A 25,139-nucleotide genomic window follows, 5' to 3' on the forward strand; every position below is an offset into this window, starting at 1 on the left:
TTAGCTTTGGATGCAATTCTAAAAGAGCAAAACCCAAGAGGTTTTGAGCAATGGTAGATTGCTGGAATTAGGAAATAATTTTCCAGCATGATCACTATACAGGGTAACATTCATTTAGCTGTCTATGTTCTGGCATATTTGTTTAAAGTGAACATTCTGAGAGTTAGTATTTTTAAAAAGGAATTATCATTCTTAGAAAAAAAAACTTTATTCCTTTAAAGCATCACGTTAAAGTACGTACTATGCAAGTGTTTTGTTAGAAACTAGTTCTCCTTACTTTATCAATAAAGACTACTTTAAAAAACTTGAAAGCAAATAACCAACTTATTTGCTCCCATGCTTTTTAAAATCATTAACCGAAGATAAAATAATTTGAAATTTCTAAGGTACTAAAAAACAAAACGAAAACCCCAAATGTAATAAAAACACATCAAGAACCAAACTACAATTTCTGAGCTGCACTGTTTATTTTGCTGCTTGAAACCTAAGTGACAGTATGCCACTATAATTATGGGGTTTCATCTAAACCTTTACTACACTGCAGGTACAGAAATATACGGACACATTTTTGGAGAATTGACATTTTGCAAAATGCAGCAAACATTTCAATTTATACATGAGAAAAGGAAGTGTTCAAAAGGGTATGCATTTCAAGTTATTGCAGGTTATTTGTGAGAGAATTTCTGCAGGTAAAACATGTTTAAATTTAACCAACAGTAACATGTCAGTGTATTTAAAATCATGACAAAAATCTTCTCTCTGGTCATGTTGCCCATGACAAATTACTATGATGTTGTATGTTTAGGGCAAGATGTCAATACAGCATAAATCCCATGGCATTTTGGTTTTCTTCTGGAGATTAAAGCTGTTTTTCTTGGGATAAATGCAGCAGCAAAACACAAACCAGTTGATCAAAAAAAGCACTTCTGCCATAACTCCAATAATTTTCAGGACACATCAACCGACAGTAGTTTTGCCATTCCCAGTTCTTTTAAGGATTACATCTCTGCACTGTTGCATTAAGTACGTCTGTGAAAGCTTGTTCTCCGTTAAGCCAGTTTGCTGACTACAGCCTGGTTGAGAGAATTTAATTGGTTGGTCCATTTATCTAGTGCAGTATATCGGGCACCACCCCTCTTCTGATGATCCAATTCAAGGAGTTGGTTGACTTGATCAATTCGGCCATGAATAGTGCTAGAAATAAATAAATAAAAGACACGTCTACAAACCATTTTCACTGAGTGTAACTTTTAGACTAATGTTTCAAAAAATATTTACAGTATCAATAAATGCAAAAGAAGAAACTGCTGCCTCCACTAAGCGACCAAATTCAGGATTACTTATTTCATTCATTGCCTTATTAAAACTCTACACAGAAACTGGATTTCAGCTACCTTTTATCAGTTTCACTAAAAGAATCAACAGGCACAGACTTACCTGATTAATCAAGAGCAAATAAGCTTGTGAAGCTTTAAATACCATACTGCTTTTAAGAAAAATGTAATTTCAAAACTATTATATATCATGCCTTATACTTTAAAAACATAAAAAAATACTATTCATTAAATAATTCTCTAGCTGGATAGGTCACATACAGAATGAGAAATCTTTCTGAAAACCATTTACAACTTTTTCAGAAATCAAGGGCTTAATATGTTCACTCATTCACAAAAAGCCACCATGCATATATATATGTATCTCTTTTAATAGAAAATTATAGCCAGAGGATGCTTTTTGTGAAAAATCAAGAATTCCACTGCTACCTTTGTTCCCATTATTCAAACGTTATGGTCCTAAACATTTTGTGATGAACGGTCAAGTACTTACTTATCCAATATGCACTGCACCAGCAAGCTCTCCACATCAGCTACATCTATGTTTAACTCCTAAGACAAAAGACTCATTATAATTCTAGTAATTAACTTCTTTAAAGACTTTATGATAATGAGTAATTATTCTGATTTTAAATTCATTCCCACCACTTAAATTTAGTGAAAAGAAAATTTAATACAAACTTCATTATCACTTCAAAATATTTCTGAGAACATAGGTCTGACCAAATTTAACTTCGTAATTTTTAAAGTATATTCTTTTTTTCTTTTTAAGATTTTATTTATTTGACAGAGAGAGAGAGAGAGAGAGAGAGAGAGAGAGAGAGAGAGAGACAGTGAGAGCGGGAACACAAGCAGGGTGAGTGGGAGAGGGAGAAGCGGGCTTCCTGCTGAGCAGGGAGCCCGATGCGTGGCTCGATCCCAGGACCCTAGGACCATGACCTGAGCTGAAGGCAGACACACTTAACGACTGAGCCATCCAGGTGCCCCTTTAAAGTATATTCCTACCACAATTTTATTGTGGTTGGGTTAAAAACTACATCAATTATATATTTTAGCTGCTACTCTGTCCTCTATAATGTTCTTTGAGGCTGAAGGAATCTTTAAAAAGAAATGTAACAAATCCTTATTTCTCTTTACTGTTAATTTATGCGAAGAAAACACAGAATAATTTGCATTAAAAGGAAAGCCCTAACGTATGCTGTATTTTGAAAAGGTATTATAAAAATGTTACCAAAATAATTTTTAAATACACTGCATTTATAACTACAAATTATAAATACTAAGATCTATGAATATAAGTACCTTAGAAATAAAAGGAATATGTATTCTTGTGTAAGGCTTAATTAATTTTATGAGCACTTGTGTTCTGATGTTTCGCAAAAGCTCTGAAAGAAAAGATAAAAATGAAAATAAATTTAACAGTTTGTATATCTGCATGAAACGTTATGCACTTCTAAATCACATTAATTAACTATATCAATTATTTTTTCAGAATCTTTCTGCCTGGCAAGGACATAACGTATTTGGTTTTTTTGGTTTGTTTTTAAGTAAGCTCTATGCCCAACATGGGGCTCGAACTCATCACCCCAAGATCAAGAGTAACATGCTCTACTGACTGAGCTAGCCAGGTGCCCCAGACATGAGGTATCTGGATCTAAAAATGTTTGGGTCCAACAGACGCACAGTAAGATTAGAGGCTGCTGATCATAATTTTTTCTTGTTCCCACCTCCCTGATTTTGCTTATGTTGTGATGCTACCTAAAATATCCTCTTGCCTTCTCAATAATACTCCACACTGCTCACCATCTCCTCTATAGCTAACATCTTTCAAGAAGCTCTGAATCATGCCAGTCAAGTCCCTTATTTTATGCTCTCAAAATCTAGAGTATTATATTTTATACATTGATCTTGCAATTTTCTCCAATTTCTTCACAGACAAGCGTCTTATAAAAAACAACAACAAAAAAAACTAGACTGGAGTTCATGCATAAGGCTTCTAAATTTTTCTATATCCATCATTCTAGCTTCATACAAGAACTTTTAAAATGTCTGCTGAATGAAAGAGAAAGGAAGGCGGGGAAAGAAGAACATTACTTCCAAAGTATTCTTCAGATATTCCTGATGCATCTGGAATTTAAGTATTTGAATGAGTTGTTCCAAATGGTCATTTAAAAACCCTCAAATAGTTCCATAAACAGGTGGGAACACTGGAGGTACAAAAGAGGCCCCAGAAAAAGGAATGATTTTTGTCTTTGTTAATCCAACAGAACTTATTAAAAATCTCATACACTTACTGGTACAACATTAGCCACCCTTCAACGTAATGCATCTCTGCATCATCTAGAGCAGACTATTTTTAAAGTTTTTGTTACTTGTCCAAAATCCTAAAAATTAACTTTGAACCAAAGTATCAATAATAAACACACAATATCAAAATTAGAATAAAAAGGTAAAAGAGATAGACAGCCACCTTAAATGAAATGGACATCATATAAGAATTCATGATAATAAATAGCAGGAAACTGGTGAATGATTTCTTTAAAACAGCTTTATAGTCTCAAATAATATCCTACTCCATGAAAGCATTTAGAAACATTTCTATACTTGGCAATACACAGAGGAAAACTGATTTAATTCCACGCAGCTCCATTCAGAAGCACTGCTTGAGGTAGCACAGAAGGTAACTGAATTCAGTCAGCAGAAAGAGTATACCTTCAATGTGTTCCCTAATGAAAGGGTCATCCATGATGTTGCTGTGATTTGTTTTCAGAATCTTTTCAAATTCAGTGATGTCATTATTCTGATAGGCACTAAAAGAAAAAGTATAAATCTTGTCAAACATGAAGAAGTCATGTATTAACTCAGATAATCCAAAATGCCTGTTTCTCAATTTTTATATGCAATAATCTAAGTTACATTATAGTTTCTGTTGTAGAAATCAGAGTTAAACACACACATCCTTCTGCAAATAAAATTAATTTCTTTTTTAATGCTTGTGGTTTTACAAAGATTAAATAAATCTTCCATTGGGGTCATATACTTTATTTATATATATATAGTTCATTAAAATCTTCTCAAAATCTTAACATTGTTAAAAACTGACAAATATAAAAACTGTTTATTGCTTGCTACTTTCAAATTAAATTGGGCATTTATCATTTAATCCCTAAGAAATGAGGTTTCATGCATACTACTATATGGAGGAGTATGGCCTTGTCTTTGAAATAAGACACTACATTCTCTCTGATGATTATTCAGAAATGCAGCTTCCTAATTTTTATCTTCTAGAAAGCTACCAGCAACTGCTAAAACTCTGCAAAGGAACATTTGATTCTAAATTTTCTCTAGCCTTAAAATTCCACTGAGTTATATAGCAAAAATATCAGTGGCACGTAATTAGTGCCAAATGGGACACACACACAAAGGAGAGAGTGATGGACCCTGCTGCAGAAGGCCAAAGGCTGATTTATGTTCGTAATTCTCTGAGGTGTCTAGTATCTACTCTTAAAATAACTCTGTAGGGCACTATGGGGATTGCTAAAGGTGCTGAGAAGGAAGAAGCCAACCTTCTGGATATGGCACCACTGTCTGCTTTATATGTAAGACATATCATCAGCCATTCTGCACGCCCTCTGCTGTGCTTCCATCTGTTGGGTCGCAATGTAACTTCATGTTAGGGGCAGGTGATTCAAGTGCTTCAACAGGAATTATTTTCCTCTAGTCTGCTGGCAACTGACTAGGAAGATAAAATTAGGAAGCATTACTTTCTCACCTACCCCAAATACATCACTGCAAAATATACTACAGGAGGATATATTCAAGTAGTGAAACACATGCACATGTGTATATTTTAACCAAGAGACATTCTTCCACTATTTAAGTGACTTAAAAAAAATCTTATACAAAATGTGGGACAGCACAGGCCACTTGCCTGGATCAAAATTTATCATTAAAATAAACTGAGTTCCAATATACACTTGATCTTAGCCAAAAGGCCGAGAAGCGATAAAACTGAGTTCCAATATAGAGGTTTCACTGGACTAAATTGTATGAAATAGTAAATATATAAATATAGCTATTACCTTTTTACAGGTCTGATAAATCAGCCCTTTAATCCATTTTAATGTATTTAACCAATTTAATTTAGATGAAATATTAATGTCTAGGGCAAACTCTCCCTCAATTTTTAAGAGTTTTAAAAGTTTAAACTGTTGCTTAACAATTTAACTTTATAAACATTTTTCTAAAGTATTATGAAGTGAATCTCTAGCTAAATCATCTTTCAGTTAATGCGGCCAAATGCTGAGTAATAAACCATTTGAAATAAAGATGGAGAAATCTCCTTTCATAACTAAAATCAACTTAATTCAACAAATACATACTAGAATAAAGAAATAAATAAAAGAAAATGATATTGTTTTAAAAGTAGGTTCCATGCCTAGCATGGAGCCCAACACAAGGCCTGAACTTGACCCTGAGATCAAGACCTGAGCCAAAATCAGGAACTGGACCTTTAACCAACTGAGCCACCCAAGTGCACGAAAGAAATTGATTTTTTCATGTTGCAATTTAGAGTTATCTCCTAACTAGTCCTAGTCCCTTTAAAATAAAATCATTCTTATTTTTTACAGCTAAAATTGAAGTTTCCTTAAACAAACCTAGTAATTTGTAAAACCTATAGCCAGATAAAAACAAAGTAAATGAGGACATTTTTCATAGGAACCCAAACAATATCATGTAATAAGCTATTTTCTCCAAGTATATAAAAGACTATTAAAAGAATGTCTTACCACTTCCATTACCTACATACATATGCAAAAAACCCCACCCTACTCTATGTCCCTAATATTCTTCCTGCCTTGGTAAACTCAGCTGCACAATCTAAAACAAAAGACTTTTAGAAACCTAGGCTCCAATAATTCCCAGCCCAGAGAAAAATTTTTCTTGCTCACTGATTTCTTTTGCAAAAGTAGGCCTCCTTTACTAGGCTTTTCGCTTTATCTTCTACATTTTATTTAATATTAATTGATCATAGCAGGTTTTTCAGTTGCTAACAATCATACTGTGGAAGTCATCAATATATCCTTGGGTTTCTTACCAGTATGACCCCTCTGCTCCTCACCCCAGAAAATTTATCTGAGGTAAACCTTTTTTAAATGATTTTTTAAATCTTGTCAATTGAGAAAATATGTGAAGACATTGTCTTGTTGAAAATTTTTGATTTATGTGGACCAATTCATAATTTCTTTTTGGATTAAGGCAGGTAGAAACAGCAAACACTGTGAAATTGTTTTAAAATATCTACAATCAGTTTTCTACTGAAAAATAACACAGACACAAACATGTAGATAGTAAGAAAAAAAAACAGCCAATACTATACTATATAAAACAATACTATATAAAATCTTGTGATTAACAGAAACAGAATAAATGACTTCAAAAGATAAAAATTTCACAAACTTTGGAATATTTCAAAATGAAATGTAAGAGAGTAAATTTGGAATATTAACTAAATTCTCAAAATTTCTCTCTCTTTCCCCTCTAATTCACTGCTTTAAGGAAATTTACCTTAACTGAAATATAAAATCTTACCTTACTAAATTCGTCATTGCTAGAATTTCTGGATCATTTTTGTATGGTTTGGCCTAAGCACAGTAAGAAAAAAAGAAAGAAAGAAAGAAAAATTATGCTATATGTACAAATAAAGAATAACATTTACTTCCAGAAAAGATAGCTGACAGAAATGAACACACACATACCTCCTGTGAGTCAAATGGATTTATTCCCGATTTCATTAGCATATTTGCTAAAACCAAATATTTTAAGCAAGTGGTTCGTCTTGGACTTCCCGATTCATCATAATTCTTGAAGGCTTCAAAAAAATCAGTGTGTGCCTTTTCAAATTCACCTTCTCTCAAGTGCATTTTACCACCACATTCTATAAAGAATAAAACAGGATAAAAGGGCATTTGCAGTTCTGTAGTAAGATTGAGCACTTTGTAAAAATCAAATGAAAACTATGATAGTGGCTTTCCAGTCTTTTAATTCTACAGCCTGAATAGTACTAGCCCCAAGGTACTCGATTTAATTCTTTTTGGGGGGCGGCGGGGTGGAGAGGAGAAAGGGGGAGGGGAGAGGGAAAGGGAGAGAGAGAATCTCAAGCAGGCTCCACGCTCAGCATGGATCCAGATGCAGGGCTTAATCTCACAACCCTGAGATCATGACCTGAGCTGAAATCAAAGAGTCAGACGCTTAACCAACTAAGCCACACAGGTGCCTCAGTACTCACTTTAATTCTAAAAAGCAAGTTCTTCATTATAAACATCAAACAAGCATTTGCAAATCTTTATTCTCAGTTGAGGCAGGAAAGAATTTTATGTATATCATCATAATTCAAGAACAGAAGTTCTTTTTCCCCCCTCTCAACTCCCCCAGTCTTGAGAGTAGAACTTCTGATGGTAAATTTTCTATTGAAGTATAGTTCACTGATGTAAAATTTTACAAGACAAAAAATTCAATTTCTAATTCTAATTTCTTTCTAAGACTAGATCATTTCACTGATTTTACTACTTTACCATTTGTTTTCACTAAAACAGAAACAACCTTCAGAGTCATTCAATCATATACAATGACACCCTGGTATCTTCCCATGACACTGCCCACGCTTCTCCTAACAAAACTTGCCTCTGATGACTCCCATGATCAGTGGATGAGGGATGGCAGACTTGATGTGAAGTGACTGTTCATAGAGTGCTTTAAGTTTTTTGTTATTCTTCTGTGCTGTGTACATTTGAATTTCCAAAGCGTATATTTCTAATAACTGTGTACCTTTTTTCAGGTCATCTTCTCCATCATCAGTCTAAGAAAGCAAAGAACTTTAGTTAAAATAGAATTCACAGTCAACCTACTAATTTTTATTTGAATTAGCCTGAGATCCTTATGTTTATAATACTAATTCTGTGTGAAAATGTACTACAAATTTTAATTAAGATCTAGAACATTAAGAACACTACCTTTAATAGCCAAAAAGGAATACACACATCCTTTGTACTTTCTAGTCATTCAATAAGGAAAAAGTGACTAGAAGTATTTTATAATGTATAAAATGTTATAATGTTTGTTTCTATCTAGGAGATTCTTTATGGGCTTCCCCAAATCTTCACAACCACTTTATATCCACTGATTTGATCAAAAAGCACTTCCAGGTGCCTTCCTAGTGCCAGGCACTGGGTCTACCTTGGAGAAATACACAGTTAAATAAGCTAATGTTCCTGGCCCCCAAAAGTTCACAGTCTAGAAGATTAATCTGTCAATAGATAAATTACAACATAAATAATGATTCTATTTGAAGCATGAACCAAGTGCCCAAAGAATGGAAGAGAGAGTGACTAACTTTGCTGATGGATGTAAAAGGAATAACAAAGGTGGTAAGGTTTGAGTTCAACTTTGAAAAATAACCAATAGCCTACAAAATACAGGTCGTGAAAAAGAGCATACGGGCAACAGTCAGATAATCATAAATATCAAGTCCTTACACAAAGCCAAAATTTATTACTTATTTGGTCTTCCAACAGAATTGTTTAGTCATTCACTAATCAATCACAACCACAGTAAAATATGATATGTAAGACACAATTTGTACACCTAGATTATCATATGTCTCTGCTATAAGGTTATTTGCAATCAGATAGAATTTTCTTATGTTCCAAAATAAACTGAGCAAAACCTTCACCAGAGGGCTTTTTCGTATTCCGTATATAAACGCTTAAAGACCCTCTTCCATTCAGAAATGGCTTCTCTATCATTTCCACTTCACATGGAACTGAGCTCACAGTTGTTTACACATCAGACTAAGCTCTTCTAAGAATGTTTAGATAAGAAACAAATCATAACTAATGTGCTTTATGAAGCAAAACTATTATGAGTTTTTTTTTAAGATTTTATTTATTTATTTGAGACAGAGAGAGAACATGAGTGGGGGGGGGAGAGGAAGAGGGAGAAATAAGACTCCCCACTGAGCAGGAGTCTGATGCCGGGCTCGATCCCAGGACCCCAGGATCATGACCTGAGCCAAAGGCAGAAGCTTAACCAACTGAGTCACCCAGGTGCCCCGAAGCAAAACTATTATGAAATAAAAACATTTTCTTTCGTAAAAAACCTAAAATAAAAAAAACCCTAAAAAAAAGTTAAATGTAAATACATGCAGGTAATTAATTTATTTTTTTACTTTTTAAAGATTTTTTTATTTATTCATTTGAGACACAGAGATAGAGAGAGGAGAGAGAGAGAGCATGAGCAGGGGAGAGGCAGAGGGAGAGGGAGAAGCAAGCTCCCCAATGAGCCAGGAGCCCAATGTGGGGCTCGATCCCAGCACCCTGGGATCATGACCTGAGCTAAAGGCAGACGCTTAACCATCTGAGCCACCCAGGTGCCCCGAAGCAAAACTACTATGAAATAAAAACATTTTCTTTTGTAAAAAACCTAAAAAAACAAAACAAAACAAAAACACCTTAAAAAAAAGTTAAATGAAAATACATGCAGGTGATTAATTTAAAACTTTCCTGATCAACTTTTCTCCCATTCACAGAAATAACATACATAATTAAGATAATAGCACACAGCACAGGAAGAGGTTAAAAACATTTAAAATAGTATTTCCACATAAATTTTAAACTAATATGAAATAACTTATTCATCAAGACAAAAAAGCAAACACAAAATTATAACCACAGTTAAAAACTTATAGAGGTGCACTGTGTAAATCATGTGGCCATTCAAATTTAAATTAAGTAAAATTAAAAACTCAGGCACATTTCAACTGCCTGATGACATGTAGCTGGTGCTATGATATTAGTGCAGATACAGAATATTTCTAGTTTCTAGCATCATATGAAGTTCTAATGGACAGTACTGTTAACATAATGTATTATAAACTAGATATGAAATAACTTTATTTCATGTCTCTAATGTTCTTTCTGATTCTCACAGGGTTTATAACTAAATATGAAAGGCTTATTCTTAATAGGCATTAATGACTAGCCTATTTGTTTATGGATACCTGTGCCTCACTCCACAAAACTAATGATTTAAACAGGAAGAAATGTAATACTCAGAAAAAATGAGTATTGGTTATCTTACCGGTATCTTATTTACCAAATCTGATTTGGGAAATGATTCTTGAACAAAACATCCATAAGTAAGTTTCAAATATAATTTTTTCTTGTTTTTATTATGAAGAAATATTAAGAAAAAATAAGAGAATGCTACCTGGCAGGATTGATGTAACTGACGTAAAATTTTTTGAAGCTTTCCATATTCTTCTCGTTCTAAATATAATTTCCCAAGCTGTAAAAGAACACACTTATTAAAATTAAAAGATTTCAACAGGAAAAGGCATGAATCTTTAGGAGAGTTTATTAAGGACACCCTCCCACTCTTCAAAAAAAAAGTAATTGTAATTGTTACCTTTGTGTTTGTCTTAAACCACAGTCTATCATTCTTAGCATCTTTCAAAGCTTCCAGTGTTGTTTCATAGAATTCCTGCAGTAAATCCATCTGACATAAAAAATCAGAATTCTATAATTGTAAACAGCAAATTTGTACCTGTTAATAAAGTTAATTTGAACAAACTAAAAGTGCATCTTTGAACTTTAATACACATAAGATACACGATCTGTTTCTGAATGTGTCAGTCTGTAATTTAACAAAACCTTAGCAAAACAGACCAAATTTACAAAAAGTGCCTAGCTCTGTTTTTATGTGAGTTTTTAAAAAGTAAAACCCAGAAAATACCTAATGCTCTAAAAGTATGATTTGTCCTTTCTAATCTAACGACTCACTTTATACTGATGGAAGTGAATGGCATACACATTGAACTAGTTGTACTGTTATTAATAGTGTGTATCCTATTCATTCAACTCTCATTTGGTACCTGCCACGTGACAAACACTAGGCAAGCAGCTAAAGAAACAAAGAATAAGCTTCCCTCAAAAATTCTTCCATAAATATAATTAATCAAGTAACCAAACTACACAGCTCTTAAGTTACTGGTAAACTGCTGGACTTAGGTAGAGGGTAAAGTCTAGCACAATTTTAGCTATGTCTAAACACCATCAATTCACCAATCTGAGTGTGACATTTTTTCATGGAAATCATTCTATTTTGCATTATGATAAGCTCCCCTACCTATCCTCCTCCCCCCATCGGGCTCTGCCTTTGAACACCTGATTCTCTAGGATCTCTACTCAACAGGATCAAGAGGAAAGAGGGCCATGACAACAGGAAAGTTAACTTTCAGAAAAGGCTGCCTATCTATTCATGACTGCTGATGGCATACTGAATAAGTTGAGTACCTCCCACCCAGTACCTGTTCTTACTTTCAAAGACAAAAAGTGTACATATAAGAGGACGAAGCAACACCCAATCTGAAAGTTTGAAATTAATTCCCCCCACCAACATCTGGTATATACCATTTATAAATAGTGTACCAAAAATGTTTTGATGACACTTGTTTGTAAAACTCAATATATTTCCCCACATAAGAAAAGCCCCCCCTGTATGTAACAACTCTATAATTAGTGCCATTAAATACTAATGTTTTAACAAAACATACACAGTTGACCCTTGAATAACATGTCTGAACTGCGTGGGTTTACTTATACGTGGATTTTTTCTGATAAATACAGTACAGTACTATAAATATATTTTGTCTTCCTTATGATTTTCTCCATAACATTTTCTTTTCTTTAGTTTACTGTAAAGATACAGTATACACATAACATACAAAATATGTTGATCAACTGTTTATGTTATAGGTAAAGCTTCTGGTCAACAGCAGGCTATTAGTAGTTAAGTTTTTGAGGAGTCAATAGTCATGCCACAGATTTTTAACTGCATCGCAGCGGGGCAAAGGGGAGGGGCTTGGCACCCTAACCCCCATGTTGTTCAAGGGTCAGTTTTAAGTTTATTTTTCTCTATTTTCTTTACATATATTTTAGATATAAAGAGTAAAATAAACTACCTTAAGAAATAAGAAATGACATCTAGCAGAAAAGACAGAATGAGATTCTGAGATGAACATTTTTTATTATGAATATTTAAAGTATTAAACGTTTTAAGAAATCCTAAATGACATGGAGAATAAATGACATAGAGAATACTTCTTGTGATAAAATATCATGGTGTTTAAGTTATGTTGCTTAAAAGAATATGAACAGCAATCCAATTAAAAATTATCTTAGCAATACAATAAAATCATCATTGCTTTTCTTAATAACCAAAATCTAGAACAAAAGCTCTATCCTTCCCAAGGCCCACTGTAGTTTCTTCATCATTAGCCCTTTCTTTCATCATCCATCATCCACCCATGCTTTGTAAAAGCATTTACTAAACACCTATTAAGTAATGCCAAGTACTAATATGAGTATAGGGTCTCCTCTCAAGGATCTTTAATCAAATCTACACAAATCTAACGGAAGTGGTGATGGAGTTTATTGGAAGGAACTATGTTAGTAACTACGTGGGAGTTTAAACCTGCAAAAGTTGTGTGCAGATTATGTACCTCAAGATATTATTTGAAGAGATTTAGCTAGTTACTGCCTTTTATTATTGTATGATTAGTACTATAATTAAGAAAATAGTATATATTATTTCTAAAGCACATTAATGCCTGGTATAACTGCTTGACTAGAAATCTCCAGGCCTTAAAAAAAAAAAAAAAAAAAAGAAGAAAGCCTTTAGTATAAATAATTATAAAAAGTTGGAAGGGTTTACAGTATCATAATATAAATAATAACACATTGGTTAAGTACCAAGAGCAAAAACCAGAATCTAACCTGTTTAGAAGTGGAGATATAATCAAGAATAGAATTAATGGATTTTTCAGAATAATTTCTTGTGACTGCACTCCGAATATAGGTCAATAGTTGTTTATATCTGTTCATCATTTCTGGAAAGTTTGTCTGTCAGGGAAGAAAAATGTGTTATTAGATATGGATTTATGTGCTAAAATAGCTACATGATTAAGACTACAGCACATACTACTATGAAAAACAAAGTTTTATGATAAAGTATGTATGACAGATACACTATAAACATTTTAGCTTGTATTTGGAATTTCTAGATTACTGAATGCATGACCCAAATTTATGAAGTTACCCTATGAAAAAGTACATTTTACAGATTCTCAAAATTTCAGGTATTGTTCTCATTGCACAACATACATTTATTTACTGAAATCATAAGAACTACTAAAATATTCACAGACCAAAAAATACAAATAAATCCAACTTTTCAAATGCCTTGGGTACCAACTATGCAGGTATCAGCCATATCCTCTCCTGAAGATTTACCCCTTGATGAGAAAGCTCTCTAGCAATAGTGGTATGTTTCTTTTCTCCCTGTATTATTGGTTGGCTCAAGGATACAATGTGAAGTGAAAGAATCTTTTCAAGCCCAGGTACTCATCCCACTATCAAGAAAAGTCCTCCCACGCAAGGCTCTACTCAATAGTAAATGTAGGTAATGTTGCTATTCCTTGCAGGACTATTTGCACTACTTTGGTTATTTGAGGAAACAGGAGCGATCTGAGGAAATAAAGAAACACCAGTCAAATTTCCAACACTTAAGTATTTTGGTGGATGGTCTACCCCCCCCAAAGTAGATCATGTAAGTCAATTTATGAGTCTAACCTGATAATCTGCATCCACAGTCCCCACAATCTCCAACTGCTATTAATCCTTCTTTTCACTAGGTTCTACTCTACTTTTAATCAGGGAGGGGGAGCACTGGCAGATATAGTGTTTTTCTTGACTAACAGACCATGTGTGTTTATGAACGTGAGAAGACTTCCTGAAATCTAAGCAAGAACTGAGTTACAAAAAAGGAAACACCAGTTGGCATACCTGGTGAAAAGGTAGTTGGATATATACCACTAAGGCTTTTCCCACTCTTCTGTCCACTTCTTCCCACCCATGCCAGTACCATGTATGGGTAAATAATAGGTAATATCCTATCAGTGAGCTGTCAAAATCCAAGGTACAGAACATATCTCATGGCGAAAGGCAAATCAGAAATAGGACTGTCCTAACTTGGAGATTGTATCTGGATACTGAAATAGGATTTTAGCAAAAAGTTAGTTTTGAATTCATTTTCTTATGCTCTTGTAATTTTAAAGCATTTTTTCAATAATTATGTTACTGTATTTAAAGACTAAGGGAAAATTAGGTAAATTACAGTGGTAAACACAGAGCAGTTGATAACAAACCCTTCCAACTTTTTATTGCTCAAAACCTTCACACAGCATCATGAGTCCTATTCTGAATCCAACCAGAAAATGAGGGATGGAACCTGAAACTACTATTCACAGATGCTGTTTGAGCAAATACAAGGTAGAGAAGGAAGGTAGGTAAAGTAACATAAACTACAAATAATCCTTTCTCTTACTTCCCATCTTGGCTCAAGGTAAAACGGTAAAATAAGCCTTATGGGTAGCATATATTTAAATGGGCTCAAAAACCGAACCACTGCTAGTATGTTAAGATAGCAGTTTTCTAGTCTCTTGGTATTATTTCAAATCACAGAATCTTAAGAGTTAACATTGGGCTTCTAATGTCACTAAAATTGTTTAGTCAAAACCTCTGTCCCTGACACCTGATGCTTCTTCCACATATCCTTCTAAGCTATTAATTTAAATACAGTATGTGTGTTTAATATTTTCACAAATAATAAATGGAAAGAAAGCACGAGGGCTTTCTTTGTGCAACAGAGAGATATTTTTGAGAATATCAGAGCAGAACTAGAAAGGGTAAATTCAAGAGAGATATTTTCCCTTAACTATATTTAAATGCAACATGCAATATACTTATTAATGTTTAACATGTTTTGAATAGTCTTGATATTTTGGGAGGAAGAATGAGCTAAAATATTTTGTGGATAGTTTTTGTAGATGTCATGGAGGGCCCCTCCTTTGGAAGGTAGGTGAGGATGCCAGAGTGAGTATATCAAGAACAGGATGAAAGATTAGTGGAAGTTAACTGGACAAAGGTAATAGTCAATTCAGGGAGCTCAATTTCAAATAGATGGGATAGAGAGGTTAATAGGGAGAGGGAAGAAACATATGAGAAATATAGAGATAGGACGAAAAAAAGTGGTAATAGATTGCCAGCTATCCTTACATTTGACATAGAAGCAAGTGCTTACCTCTGCTATCTAAACTCCACTTTATCTTTTTCTCAAAAATTCCTCTATTCTTAGTGATTTTAAGGTTCATATCTGTCCCTAGTCCTCTCATCTAACCATTTATTTTCCCCTCCATCTCTACCTTGCACTCTTGAAGACTAGCAATTCTCTGAGAGTACAATGTTATGACAATCCCAACTTATCTATGACTTCATTCAACAACATATTTGAGCACCTACTGAATACCAGCCACTATTACAATGATAGGAATGTAATAGTGAATAAGACAAAGTTCTGCTCTCATGGAGCTTACAACCTATGAGGATGAGGGCAGCAGAAAGGCAGTAACTAAGTAAACAGATCAAGTTGGTGATATAGTCAAAAGAAGAAAATCAACAGGGTAAGATGAATGTTAAGTGATGGTGGGAAGGATGCGATTTTATATAAGGTAGTCAGAGGAAGGCCATCCTGATATATGGTGACCCTTAACAGGGAAAAGAGCCATATGGCTATTTGAGAGGAGAGTTTGGGACAGAGGAAACAGCAAATACAAGGGTTTACAAGTAGGAGCATGCTTAGGATGACAAGAGGACAGCAAGGAACCCAGTAAAGGAGAGGACAGAAAATAGTATCAGAAAGGTTGCAAAGGGTAAGTTGACATAGGGTCTCCCAGGCCATGGTAAGGATCTGGATTTTATTAAGGAGAGTAGGAACCATTAGAAGATTCAGAGCAGGGGCGCCTGGGTGGCTCAGTTGGTTAAGCGACTGCTTTCGGCTCAGGTCATGATCCTGGAGTCCCGGGATCGAGTCCCACATTGGGCTCCCTGCTCGGCGGAGAGTCTGCTCCTCCCTCTGACCCTCTTCCCTCTCAGGGTCTCTGTCTCTCATTCTCTCTCTCTCTCTAATAAATAAATAAAATCTTTAAAAAAAAAAAGAAGATTCAGAGCAACTGTTAGAAAATTTAGAGCAAAAGAACGACATAATCTGACTTATATTTTAAAAGGATCACTCTAAAAACAAAAACAAAAGGATCACTCTGCTGCTTGTGGAGAAAAGACTATTGTAAGGCAAGGACAGAAGTAAGGATGTGAATTAAGAAGCTACTGAAATAATCCGGGTAAGAGATGAATGTTGGCTTGGATCAGAGTAGCAGACATAAAAATGGTTAAGTATTATCTGGTTAAGTATCTGACAAAAAGTTACTAGATATATTTTAAAAGATATAGATCTAGATATATTTTAAAACTAAAGACACGTGGATTTACTAACAGATTATTTGAGGGGAGAGAGACAAAGAGAGGAATCAAGAATGATGTTAGCTTTGGTTCTTATCAGTGCAAATGGAAATCCTTGTAATACAAAGTAGAATTTTTAAACTCCAAAATAAACACTAACAGTTTGTGGAAAAATTATTCTGTTAATAATGCAGCCAGATACTGTCTACGTATCTATAGGATAAGTTTTCTTAAACAGAAAAGTTTGACTCCTATGCAGAATTTTTTTTACTTAGTATTACTGAAGTCACAAATCAAAAGTAGGCTAAGTATAGAAATGCATCAACAGAATTATTTTATTTTTTTTATTTATTTTTTTTAAAGATTTTATTTATTTATTTGACAGAGACAGACACAGCGAGAGAGGGAACACAAGCAGGGGTAGAGGGAGAGGGAGAAGCAGACTTCCCGCAGAGCAGGGAGCCCGATATGGGGCTCGATCCCAGGACCCTGGGATCATGACCTGAGCCGAAGGCAGACACTTAACGACTGAGCCACCCAGGCGCCCCAACAGAATTATTTTAAAGAGGTAGAAAAAAATGGCATTTTGTTGCCATGAGGTTTTTACCCACAGAATTTATTTCATTATTAGTTTAATTCCCCTCAAAACAAATCTTACCAACTTGAAGTTAATCTTAATCATTTGCTTCAGTGCTTTAAATCCCCATTCTCCTTTTTCACCTTCAAGTTCCAAAACCTAAAAAATAGAAGACATTTTTAGTCTAATTTAATGCTAATGCTATTTTCTAATGACACCAATGTCTGTTTTGAATTAATTTTACATCATATGCATGACGAACATTTCCCCAAGAATTCCACCATTTCTCAATGCCATCTTTAAAAGGCTTTAAAAAAGAAACACGTCTTAAAATGCTTAAGGATAAGTGAGCTTATTTAATCAAGAGATTAAATAAGAACTGCTCAATTATTCTATAGTCCCAGAAGTCCTTTTTTCTCCTCTAATTGGTAAGAATAACCCAAAAGTTTATCAGTTGTCAAAAAATCACATTAATAGAACCACACCTGTGTGATCTGTCCTCCAAAGAAGGAATAAAATTGCAGGGATAATACTTATTGATCATCATGTTGGTTTCCTTCCACCAGAACCATACTAGCTTTTCAGGACAATGGCCCTGCTTTATAGATAGCTAAAAAACAATAGGCTATTCCTTTTAAAATATCTGCTTGTACTGCAATGCAAATTTATTTACAGGATTATCACTCAGTATCCGAAACACATTTCTGAGATAAAATTTTGAGACATCATTTGAAAAAATAAACTTTTTTTTTTTTAAAGATTTTATTTATTTGACAGAGAGAGACACAGCAAGAGAGGGAACATAAGCAGGGGGAGTGGCAGAGGGAGAAGCAGGCTTCCCGCAGAGCAGGGAGCCCGATGTGGGGCTCGATTCCAGGACCCCGGGATCAAGACCTGAGCTGAAGGCAGACGCTTAATGACTGAGCCACCCAGGCGCCCCTGAAAAAATAAACTTTAAGACATAAATCAATCAGAAAAAAATATGAACCTTTTGAAAACTGCTTAATGCTGCTTTGGGGTCATCTTCTTTTAGTGCTTTGGAATTATAGTACTGATTTTCCAAATCCACATTTGGCTCAGAGTTACTATCTTCAGAGTATTCCTGTGTGTTAGAAAGAGATACTAAAATGAAAAAGAATTCCACATGCTGCCTTGTAAAAAGTGAATACTGTTAAGATGGAAAAACCATACATTTATACAAAACAACCTTGCAAACATAGGTAAAATGCCACTGATACTTAATCATTATTTAAAAAACAAGTGAAAAAGCCAAAATCAAGTGGGGAGAATAGAATAATTTCTTTCTTTCAGATCAAAACCACAATTTCCATAGAATTAACAGAAAAGCAAAATGCAAAAAAATAATATGGGTTAATGACCCCCAATTCTGCAGTGGTTAACCTTTTGTTGGTCACAGAACCCAAGAAAAATCACCGTAAATGCTAATTACTACATAAATGCTAATTATTCATCTTAAGTTCTGTAATTTAAATTTCTCTACTCCTTAAGTCTAAATTTCCTTGTTCTAATATGGCCTGACTATCTAGGATGGTAATCTGTATATGGCAGAGTAGTTTATTGCTAAATATAATTATATGTTAATAAGAATATCTGCTTTATGTGCATTCCACATTACCCAATAGCTATTAACGCACTTTAACTAGCTTTATAACAAATCAAACTAAGAGCAACTGAATTTATATTTTATTTGACTTTTACCACATAAATTCAGTTCTTAGTACTGAAACAGTAAGTAGAAAGGAAAACTGGAATAAAACAACTATTTTGTGGAGCAGTATAAACAAGAGTTTAAAATAGTTCCAAGATATTCAATTTAATGATGAGGATTATAAAATATACATAGGTTAGTATAATGAAAATCATTATTTTAGGAAGACACAAAATTCTTTCCATCAGCTACCAGTCATTACAAAAGGCAAGCTTACGTCAAATCAAGAACAGTACCTGGAAGTACAAAAAGACAAGAACAGTATTACAGAGTTATTTCTAAATCCAAATACTTCGTAATTCTTTTGAGATACTCATGAAAAATCTGTAATATTTCATAAAGGCTGAAGGATGAAAGAAAGCATAGTGAGTGTAGTGCTAGAGAGCTCAAAAATACATGAATACAAGATGAATTTTTCCTGTGACCAGCAGATGGAGGGGGATGTTTATGTTAGTATAAAACCAGTTTTATCTGACCACAGAGGCTTTGTAATGTGCACCCTCTAGAGGACAATTACTTCCTTGTGTAAGGACAGGAAACATGGAGGCAGTCTTCCAGACCTGATTGGGAATTGTTATGTTTAACATGAAAATGCTTTACAACACTTCTCTTCAGGATGAGATCAAATTCTGGGTAATGAATAAATGTCATAATCAATCATTCACTTCTTGACCATGTAAAGCTAGGTTTGACTACAACTGATCAAACCAGAAAAGCAATTAATAAAGACTTAATAAACAAGCTAACTATATATCAAATAATACTGTGATAGTGAAGAATTCTGAGCTAGATTTTGAAAGATAAATGGGGGTTTACCTGCTAGGGAAAATAGGAGAGGGGAAAGAGAACAGTAGATACAAAACAGCATCATAGGAGGTAACTAAAGAACTAAAAGCAGTCACATTGTTGGAACATAAAGAGTACTTACTGATTCTAACTTCAACATAAATCTCAAATTCATGCACTTTCCTCTCTCTCCTTTGCCACCACCCTAGTCTACCAAGCCACTTCCATCTCTCCACAGACTTTCCTTTATCATTTTTAACCTTCAAATTCTAACTTTCTCGTGGTAAGCAGCCAAGATAATCTTCATAAAATGCAAATTAGCACATTCCTTTTCTCAAAAATGGTTTCATATTGCTCTTAAAATTAATTTCAAAAATAATCAAAACCTAATTCCTGACTATACATCCAACTGTATCTCTTAATAAAGCTCTCCCTGAGTCATTCTGCTGCACCTGGCCTTACCACACAAGTGGCCAAAACTCTTCCCCCCCTCTTCGTTTGGTTAAGGACTACATAGTGTCACCTCCTCAGAGAAGACTTGGGAGTAAAGCATCACAGCAATAAAAACTCTACACCTTTGGAAATCAGTTCTTCTCTAGCTAACTGTTCAGTACAATTTAGGACTAGCTAACTAAACCAGAAAATGATTTTCCTGCAACTCAAATCTTCAGAATACACTCCTGAACCTGGAAATAATTTTTTTAAATTTGTATCTATCACAAAGTCTAAGAATTTGGACTCTCACTCAAAGTCCACTTATTTTTGGTTTCTTAGCCTGTAACAGATTACAGTAAAACAAGTAGGCCAGGATATGAGTAGAGGGAAGTAAAGTAATATTTTAAAAATTAAAAATTTCAATTACCCAGAAATTACTGAACTCATTATAACGTTGAAGACAGGAACCTTTACATTTTCTACCATGTCTAACATGGTTCCTTACTATTCACAATCACTGAATGCTTCTTATAGTACAAGACTGGCTACCTACAACTTCTGATTGGCTCCAGACTAATATTTCTAAACTTTAGATGTTATAACTCCCCCAAATAACAATCATCAAGATAAGACTTAATTGAGTACTCAACATTTTGTGAATATATTCTTTTGGTTTTTCATATTACAGCTGACCCTTGAGCAACATGAGTTTGAACTGCATGGGTCCACTTACATGTGGACTTTTTCCCTGATAAATACAGTACAGTACTGTAAATCTATTTTCTCATTATGATTTTCTTAATAACAATTTTTCTTTCCTTACTTTTTCTAAGAATACAGAATTTAATACAACGTATGAAATATGTGTTAATTGGCTGTTTTGTTATCAGTGAGACTTCTGGTCAACAGTAGGCTATTTTTTTTTAAAGATTTTATTTATTTATTTGAGAGAGAGAGAATGAGAGACAGAGAGCACGAGAGGGAAGAGGGTCAGAGGGAGAAGCAGACTCCCTGCTGAGCAGGGAGCCCGATGTGGGACTCGATCCCGGGACTCCAGGATCATGACCCGAGCCGAAGGCAGTCGCTTAACCAACTGAGCCACCCAGGCGCCTGACAGTAGGCTATTAGTATAAATTTTGGGGAATAAATACAAATAAAGAATAGTTTAAATTTTGGGAATAAAAAGCTATACATGGATTTTCAACTGGGGGGTGGTGGTGCCCTTAACCTCTGTGTTGTTCAAAGGTCAACTGCATATGGATGAAGAAGTGGAATGTATAACATTTTTTGCATAACTGCAATTCAATTCTTAAAGAGTATTGCCAAAATGTATAAATACATAAGAACTGATGTTACTGACTGGCATTCTTATAATTAGGCAGTCCCTTGTTAGGATCTGCAACAGCATATTCAGAGGGTTTGAACCAGCCTCTGTGCCATCACTAACCTATCATATGCAGTTCAATGAATCACTACAAGCTGTGAACTACAGTAAACTATTCTTCAGTTATTACTCGGATATTTTGAGAAGTCTTTAGAATAATTCTGTTATTTAGATATCTACTGTTAGATACCTATTTAGATACTCAGTGATAATGATCTTTAGCATATTCCAGCAATGAAGTGTTGCTCACACAAATGCAAATTAAATCTTTCCCCTCAAGCTATTCATGGTCAGAGAAAAGAGAGAGAGAGAGAGAGAGAGAGAGAGAGAGAGAGAGAGAGAGATGCAAATGAAACAGGAATGCTCTAACAAAATAAAGACACATTATTAGGTACACTGGCAGCTTAAAAAAAGGAGTGAGTTAGAAGAAGTAAAAGTTACCTGAAGCAGGTCTAAAAATATGAATAGGAGTTGCCTGGGGATAAGGAAAGGCATCTGAAACAAAGCAGTTAACGTGTGCAAAGGCATGGAAGCTTGTAATGGTACTGCATAATTTAAAGAAGCATGAATAGTCAGACTGGGCTGAAGCACAGGATGTGTATAAAGAACTGATGAGAGATAAACTAGTACCAGACAGAGGAACAGGACAATAGAAGTCTAGCAAGGAGCTTAGATCAAGTGGAGCCACTAAATAATTTTACGGGGAATAATCAGAATGTTTTTCGGAAGACTACTCTGGTAGTAATGAAGCAGCCTGCTGGATAATCTTGTAACAAACAGTCTGGCTAAAAGATGATGGAAGTTTGGTTACAAGTAGTAGAATAGGGAGAAAAGGAAGGAAACAGAATACGTATAGAAGATGTCAATACGTATAGAAGATGTCAAGTGATGTTCGGGATATAAAATAAAAAGGACCCACCACAGGGGCACAGGATAAAAGCAAAATAAAAGTTATCTCTAGTGACTGGGGTGCCTGGGTGGCTCGGTTGGTTGAGTGACTGGACTCTTGGTTTCGACTCAGGTCATGAGTCCTGCATCGGCTCCGCACTCAGTACCAAGTCGGCTTGAGAGTCTCTCTCTCCCTTCCCCTCTGCTCCTCCCCCTGCTCATGCTCCCTCTCCCTCTCTCAAATAAATAAATAAATTAAATCTTAAAAAAAAGTTATCTCTATGACTTTCGATGACTTGGTTACACACAGTGTTGTTAGTCAGAATATATTATACAAAAAGTATTATTTAAATAGGGGTGCCTGGGTGGCTCAGTTGGTTGGGCAACCGCCTTCGGCTCAGGTCATGATCCTGGAGTCCCGGGATCGAGTCCCGTGTTGGGCTCCCTGCTCGGCGAGGAGCCTGCTTCTCCCTCTAACCCTCCCCCCTCTCATGTGCTCTCTCTCTCTCTCATTCTCGCTCTCTCAAATAAATAAATCTTAAGAAAAAAGTATTAAATAAATATTGTTGAACTCAATTCCCTTATGTCAGATGAGGACAGAACTATAATTTGTAAAAGTTTAAAGAAAATGCTTTTAAAAAGAGAAACTGATATTTCAATATATTAAGAATGCTTTAAAAAATAAAAACAATTAAGCAATATATGAAATGAAAGCACATGAACATTGTTAAAAGGATTAAAAAAAACCTGTTTAGAAGTTCCACCTACTTATATAATAACTCATGTCCTAACACTCCCCAAAGCAATCTGTGATCCATGCACACACCCAAATCTATTCTTCCTTCCCCAAATGTTCCACACAATTCAAAATCTCTGTCTTGGCATTAACTGTTCTCTCTGCTAGGAATTCTAAATTACCTCCCCTCTTAACAAACTTCCCACTTTTCTCCTATGCTGCTTCCCAGCCCTAAAAGTCCTGGAAAACGTATTCATCACAGCTTACCCTCCTCCAACTAGCAAAAGAAATTTTCTCCTTAGTCATGTTTCTTTCTACGTGACATGCATCTCTCTAACATGGAGCCTTGTTGAGTGTTTTGTTCCCACCTCCCCTTACCTCACTACTATGAGCTTCTCAAAAAGCAGAACTTTCTCTTCCTCATTTTGGCATCCCCAGAGTCTAGTATAATACAAACTGCTCAATAAATGTTTGCTTAATTGAAATGAAAAGTGGATGAACATTCCAAAATAACATACAACAGCCAGGGGCAATACTGACTCTATGTTGGAATGCACCTACTGCTAAACAGGGTCAGTTTCATAGTTCCTACTTATTCCCAAGTCCCTTGTCAACAGAGGTCTTTGAAATGTGCTCTAGAACACAGGACTCACTATTAACAATGCTTACCAAGCCTTGACCAGGTCTTGACAGCTGAACTAGATGTCGGGCACAGAGAGGCAAAGGGCAAGGTCTCACTATCCTTAAGGACTAGATACAATTCAAGTCCTAGGTAGTCATTTGTGGTTTGGCCATTCATAAAGTTGTCCTAAGTTTTTAAAATTTCACCTAAGTTAATGGGTCCTAATTCGTCTACAGTGTAAATCAGAACATTCTTTTATTTGTCCTAAACTTGCAGTCTTCAAATTAAATCTTCCAAAGAGAGAAATCATAAATGTCATTTGACCTGGGATATACTTTTGACTCTCCCACTAGTCTGTCCTGTAAATTTAAGTAAGACATTCAGACATGATGCTTCAGTTTCTCTCTTATCAAATGTGGGGGGTTAAATCCTAGGAACTTTCTTTCTTTTTCTTAAAGATTTTATTTATTTTTTGACAGAGTGAGAGAGGGAACACAAGTGGGGGAGTGGGAGAGGGAGAAAGCAGGCTTCCCGCCGAGCAGGGAGCCCGATGTGGGGTCCATCCCAGTACCCTGGGATCATGACCTGGGCCAAAGGCAAACGCTAATGACTGAGCCACCCAGGCGCGCTCAACACTTATTTTTGAAGCAGTAATTTCAAGAGGTAGTATAATGTTTCTGAAATTCTGAAGAAAAACTTCACTAGATGTTTCTAACCTAAAAGAAAGAGTATCACCCAGTTTGATGGTCCAACTTATTTATCAAACCCGGCTCAGAATATAGTTTTCGACATCTACAAAAAAAGACAAAACCTATCACTGAAGTTAAAAAAAAAAAGGGGGCACATTGTTTATAACAGCAAAGGGAAACAGGTCAAATGCTTATCAAGAGAGAACTGGTTATATAAAGTATGGCACATCTGTACAATCAATGCAGCTGTAAAAAGAAATGAGCTTTTTGCATACTTGCATGGAATAATCTCTAAGGCACATTAAATAACAAAGTATAGAATAATATATATAATAGGCTATATCCTGGATTAAAAACAAAGAGGGGGATAAAAACGTGTATTTGATTACATATGGGGAGGAATTGGAACTGGACAAATGGGGAACGAGAATGGAAAGAAAACTTTTTGTCTTGTCTTTGAACTATGTGCCTGTATCACCTATTTTATTTTTTTAAAGAATTTTTATTTATTTGACAGAGAGAGAGCACAAGCAAGTGGAGTAGCAG

The 25,139-nt window shown here is 35.0% G+C and overlaps 1 protein-coding gene and 1 pseudogene across 3 annotated transcripts in view; both read right to left on the reverse strand.

Annotated features, from left to right (window-relative positions):
• Window positions 1-443: 443 nt before the first annotated feature.
• COPS2 (COP9 signalosome subunit 2) overlaps window positions 444-25,139 on the reverse strand; it is a 29,887-nt gene continuing 5,191 nt past the window's right edge. Inside the window, exons 2-13 of one of the 3 annotated variants that reach the window (XM_028100355.2) lie at window positions 18,313-18,426; window positions 17,406-17,483; window positions 13,169-13,294; window positions 10,800-10,889; window positions 10,602-10,679; window positions 8,019-8,193; window positions 7,094-7,272; window positions 6,927-6,979; window positions 4,047-4,144; window positions 2,637-2,719; window positions 1,828-1,886; window positions 444-1,194 (exon numbers count right to left, since the gene is read on the reverse strand). In XM_028100355.2, coding sequence (XP_027956156.1) covers window positions 1,050-1,194; window positions 1,828-1,886; window positions 2,637-2,719; window positions 4,047-4,144; window positions 6,927-6,979; window positions 7,094-7,272; window positions 8,019-8,193; window positions 10,602-10,679; window positions 10,800-10,889; window positions 13,169-13,294; window positions 17,406-17,483; window positions 18,313-18,426 — 1,278 coding nt within the window. In that variant the 3' untranslated portion in view covers window positions 444-1,049. Of the gene's footprint in view, window positions 1,195-1,827; window positions 1,887-2,636; window positions 2,720-4,046; window positions 4,145-6,926; window positions 6,980-7,093; window positions 7,273-8,018; window positions 8,194-10,601; window positions 10,680-10,799; window positions 10,911-13,168; window positions 13,295-17,405; window positions 17,484-18,312; window positions 18,427-25,139 lie in introns of all 3 variants that reach the window. The other 2 variants (XM_028100354.2, XM_028100356.2) reach the window with 2 other exon arrangements.
• LOC114206588 (U2 spliceosomal RNA) lies at window positions 5,175-5,341 on the reverse strand (annotated as a pseudogene).

The sequence above is a fragment of the Eumetopias jubatus genome, unplaced genomic scaffold (genome assembly GCF_037043125.1).
Source record: "Eumetopias jubatus isolate StellerSeaLion01/CBP00866 unplaced genomic scaffold, mEumJub1_p1.0 scaffold_7, whole genome shotgun sequence".
In the NCBI taxonomy this organism is placed as follows: domain Eukaryota; kingdom Metazoa; phylum Chordata; class Mammalia; order Carnivora; family Otariidae; genus Eumetopias; species Eumetopias jubatus.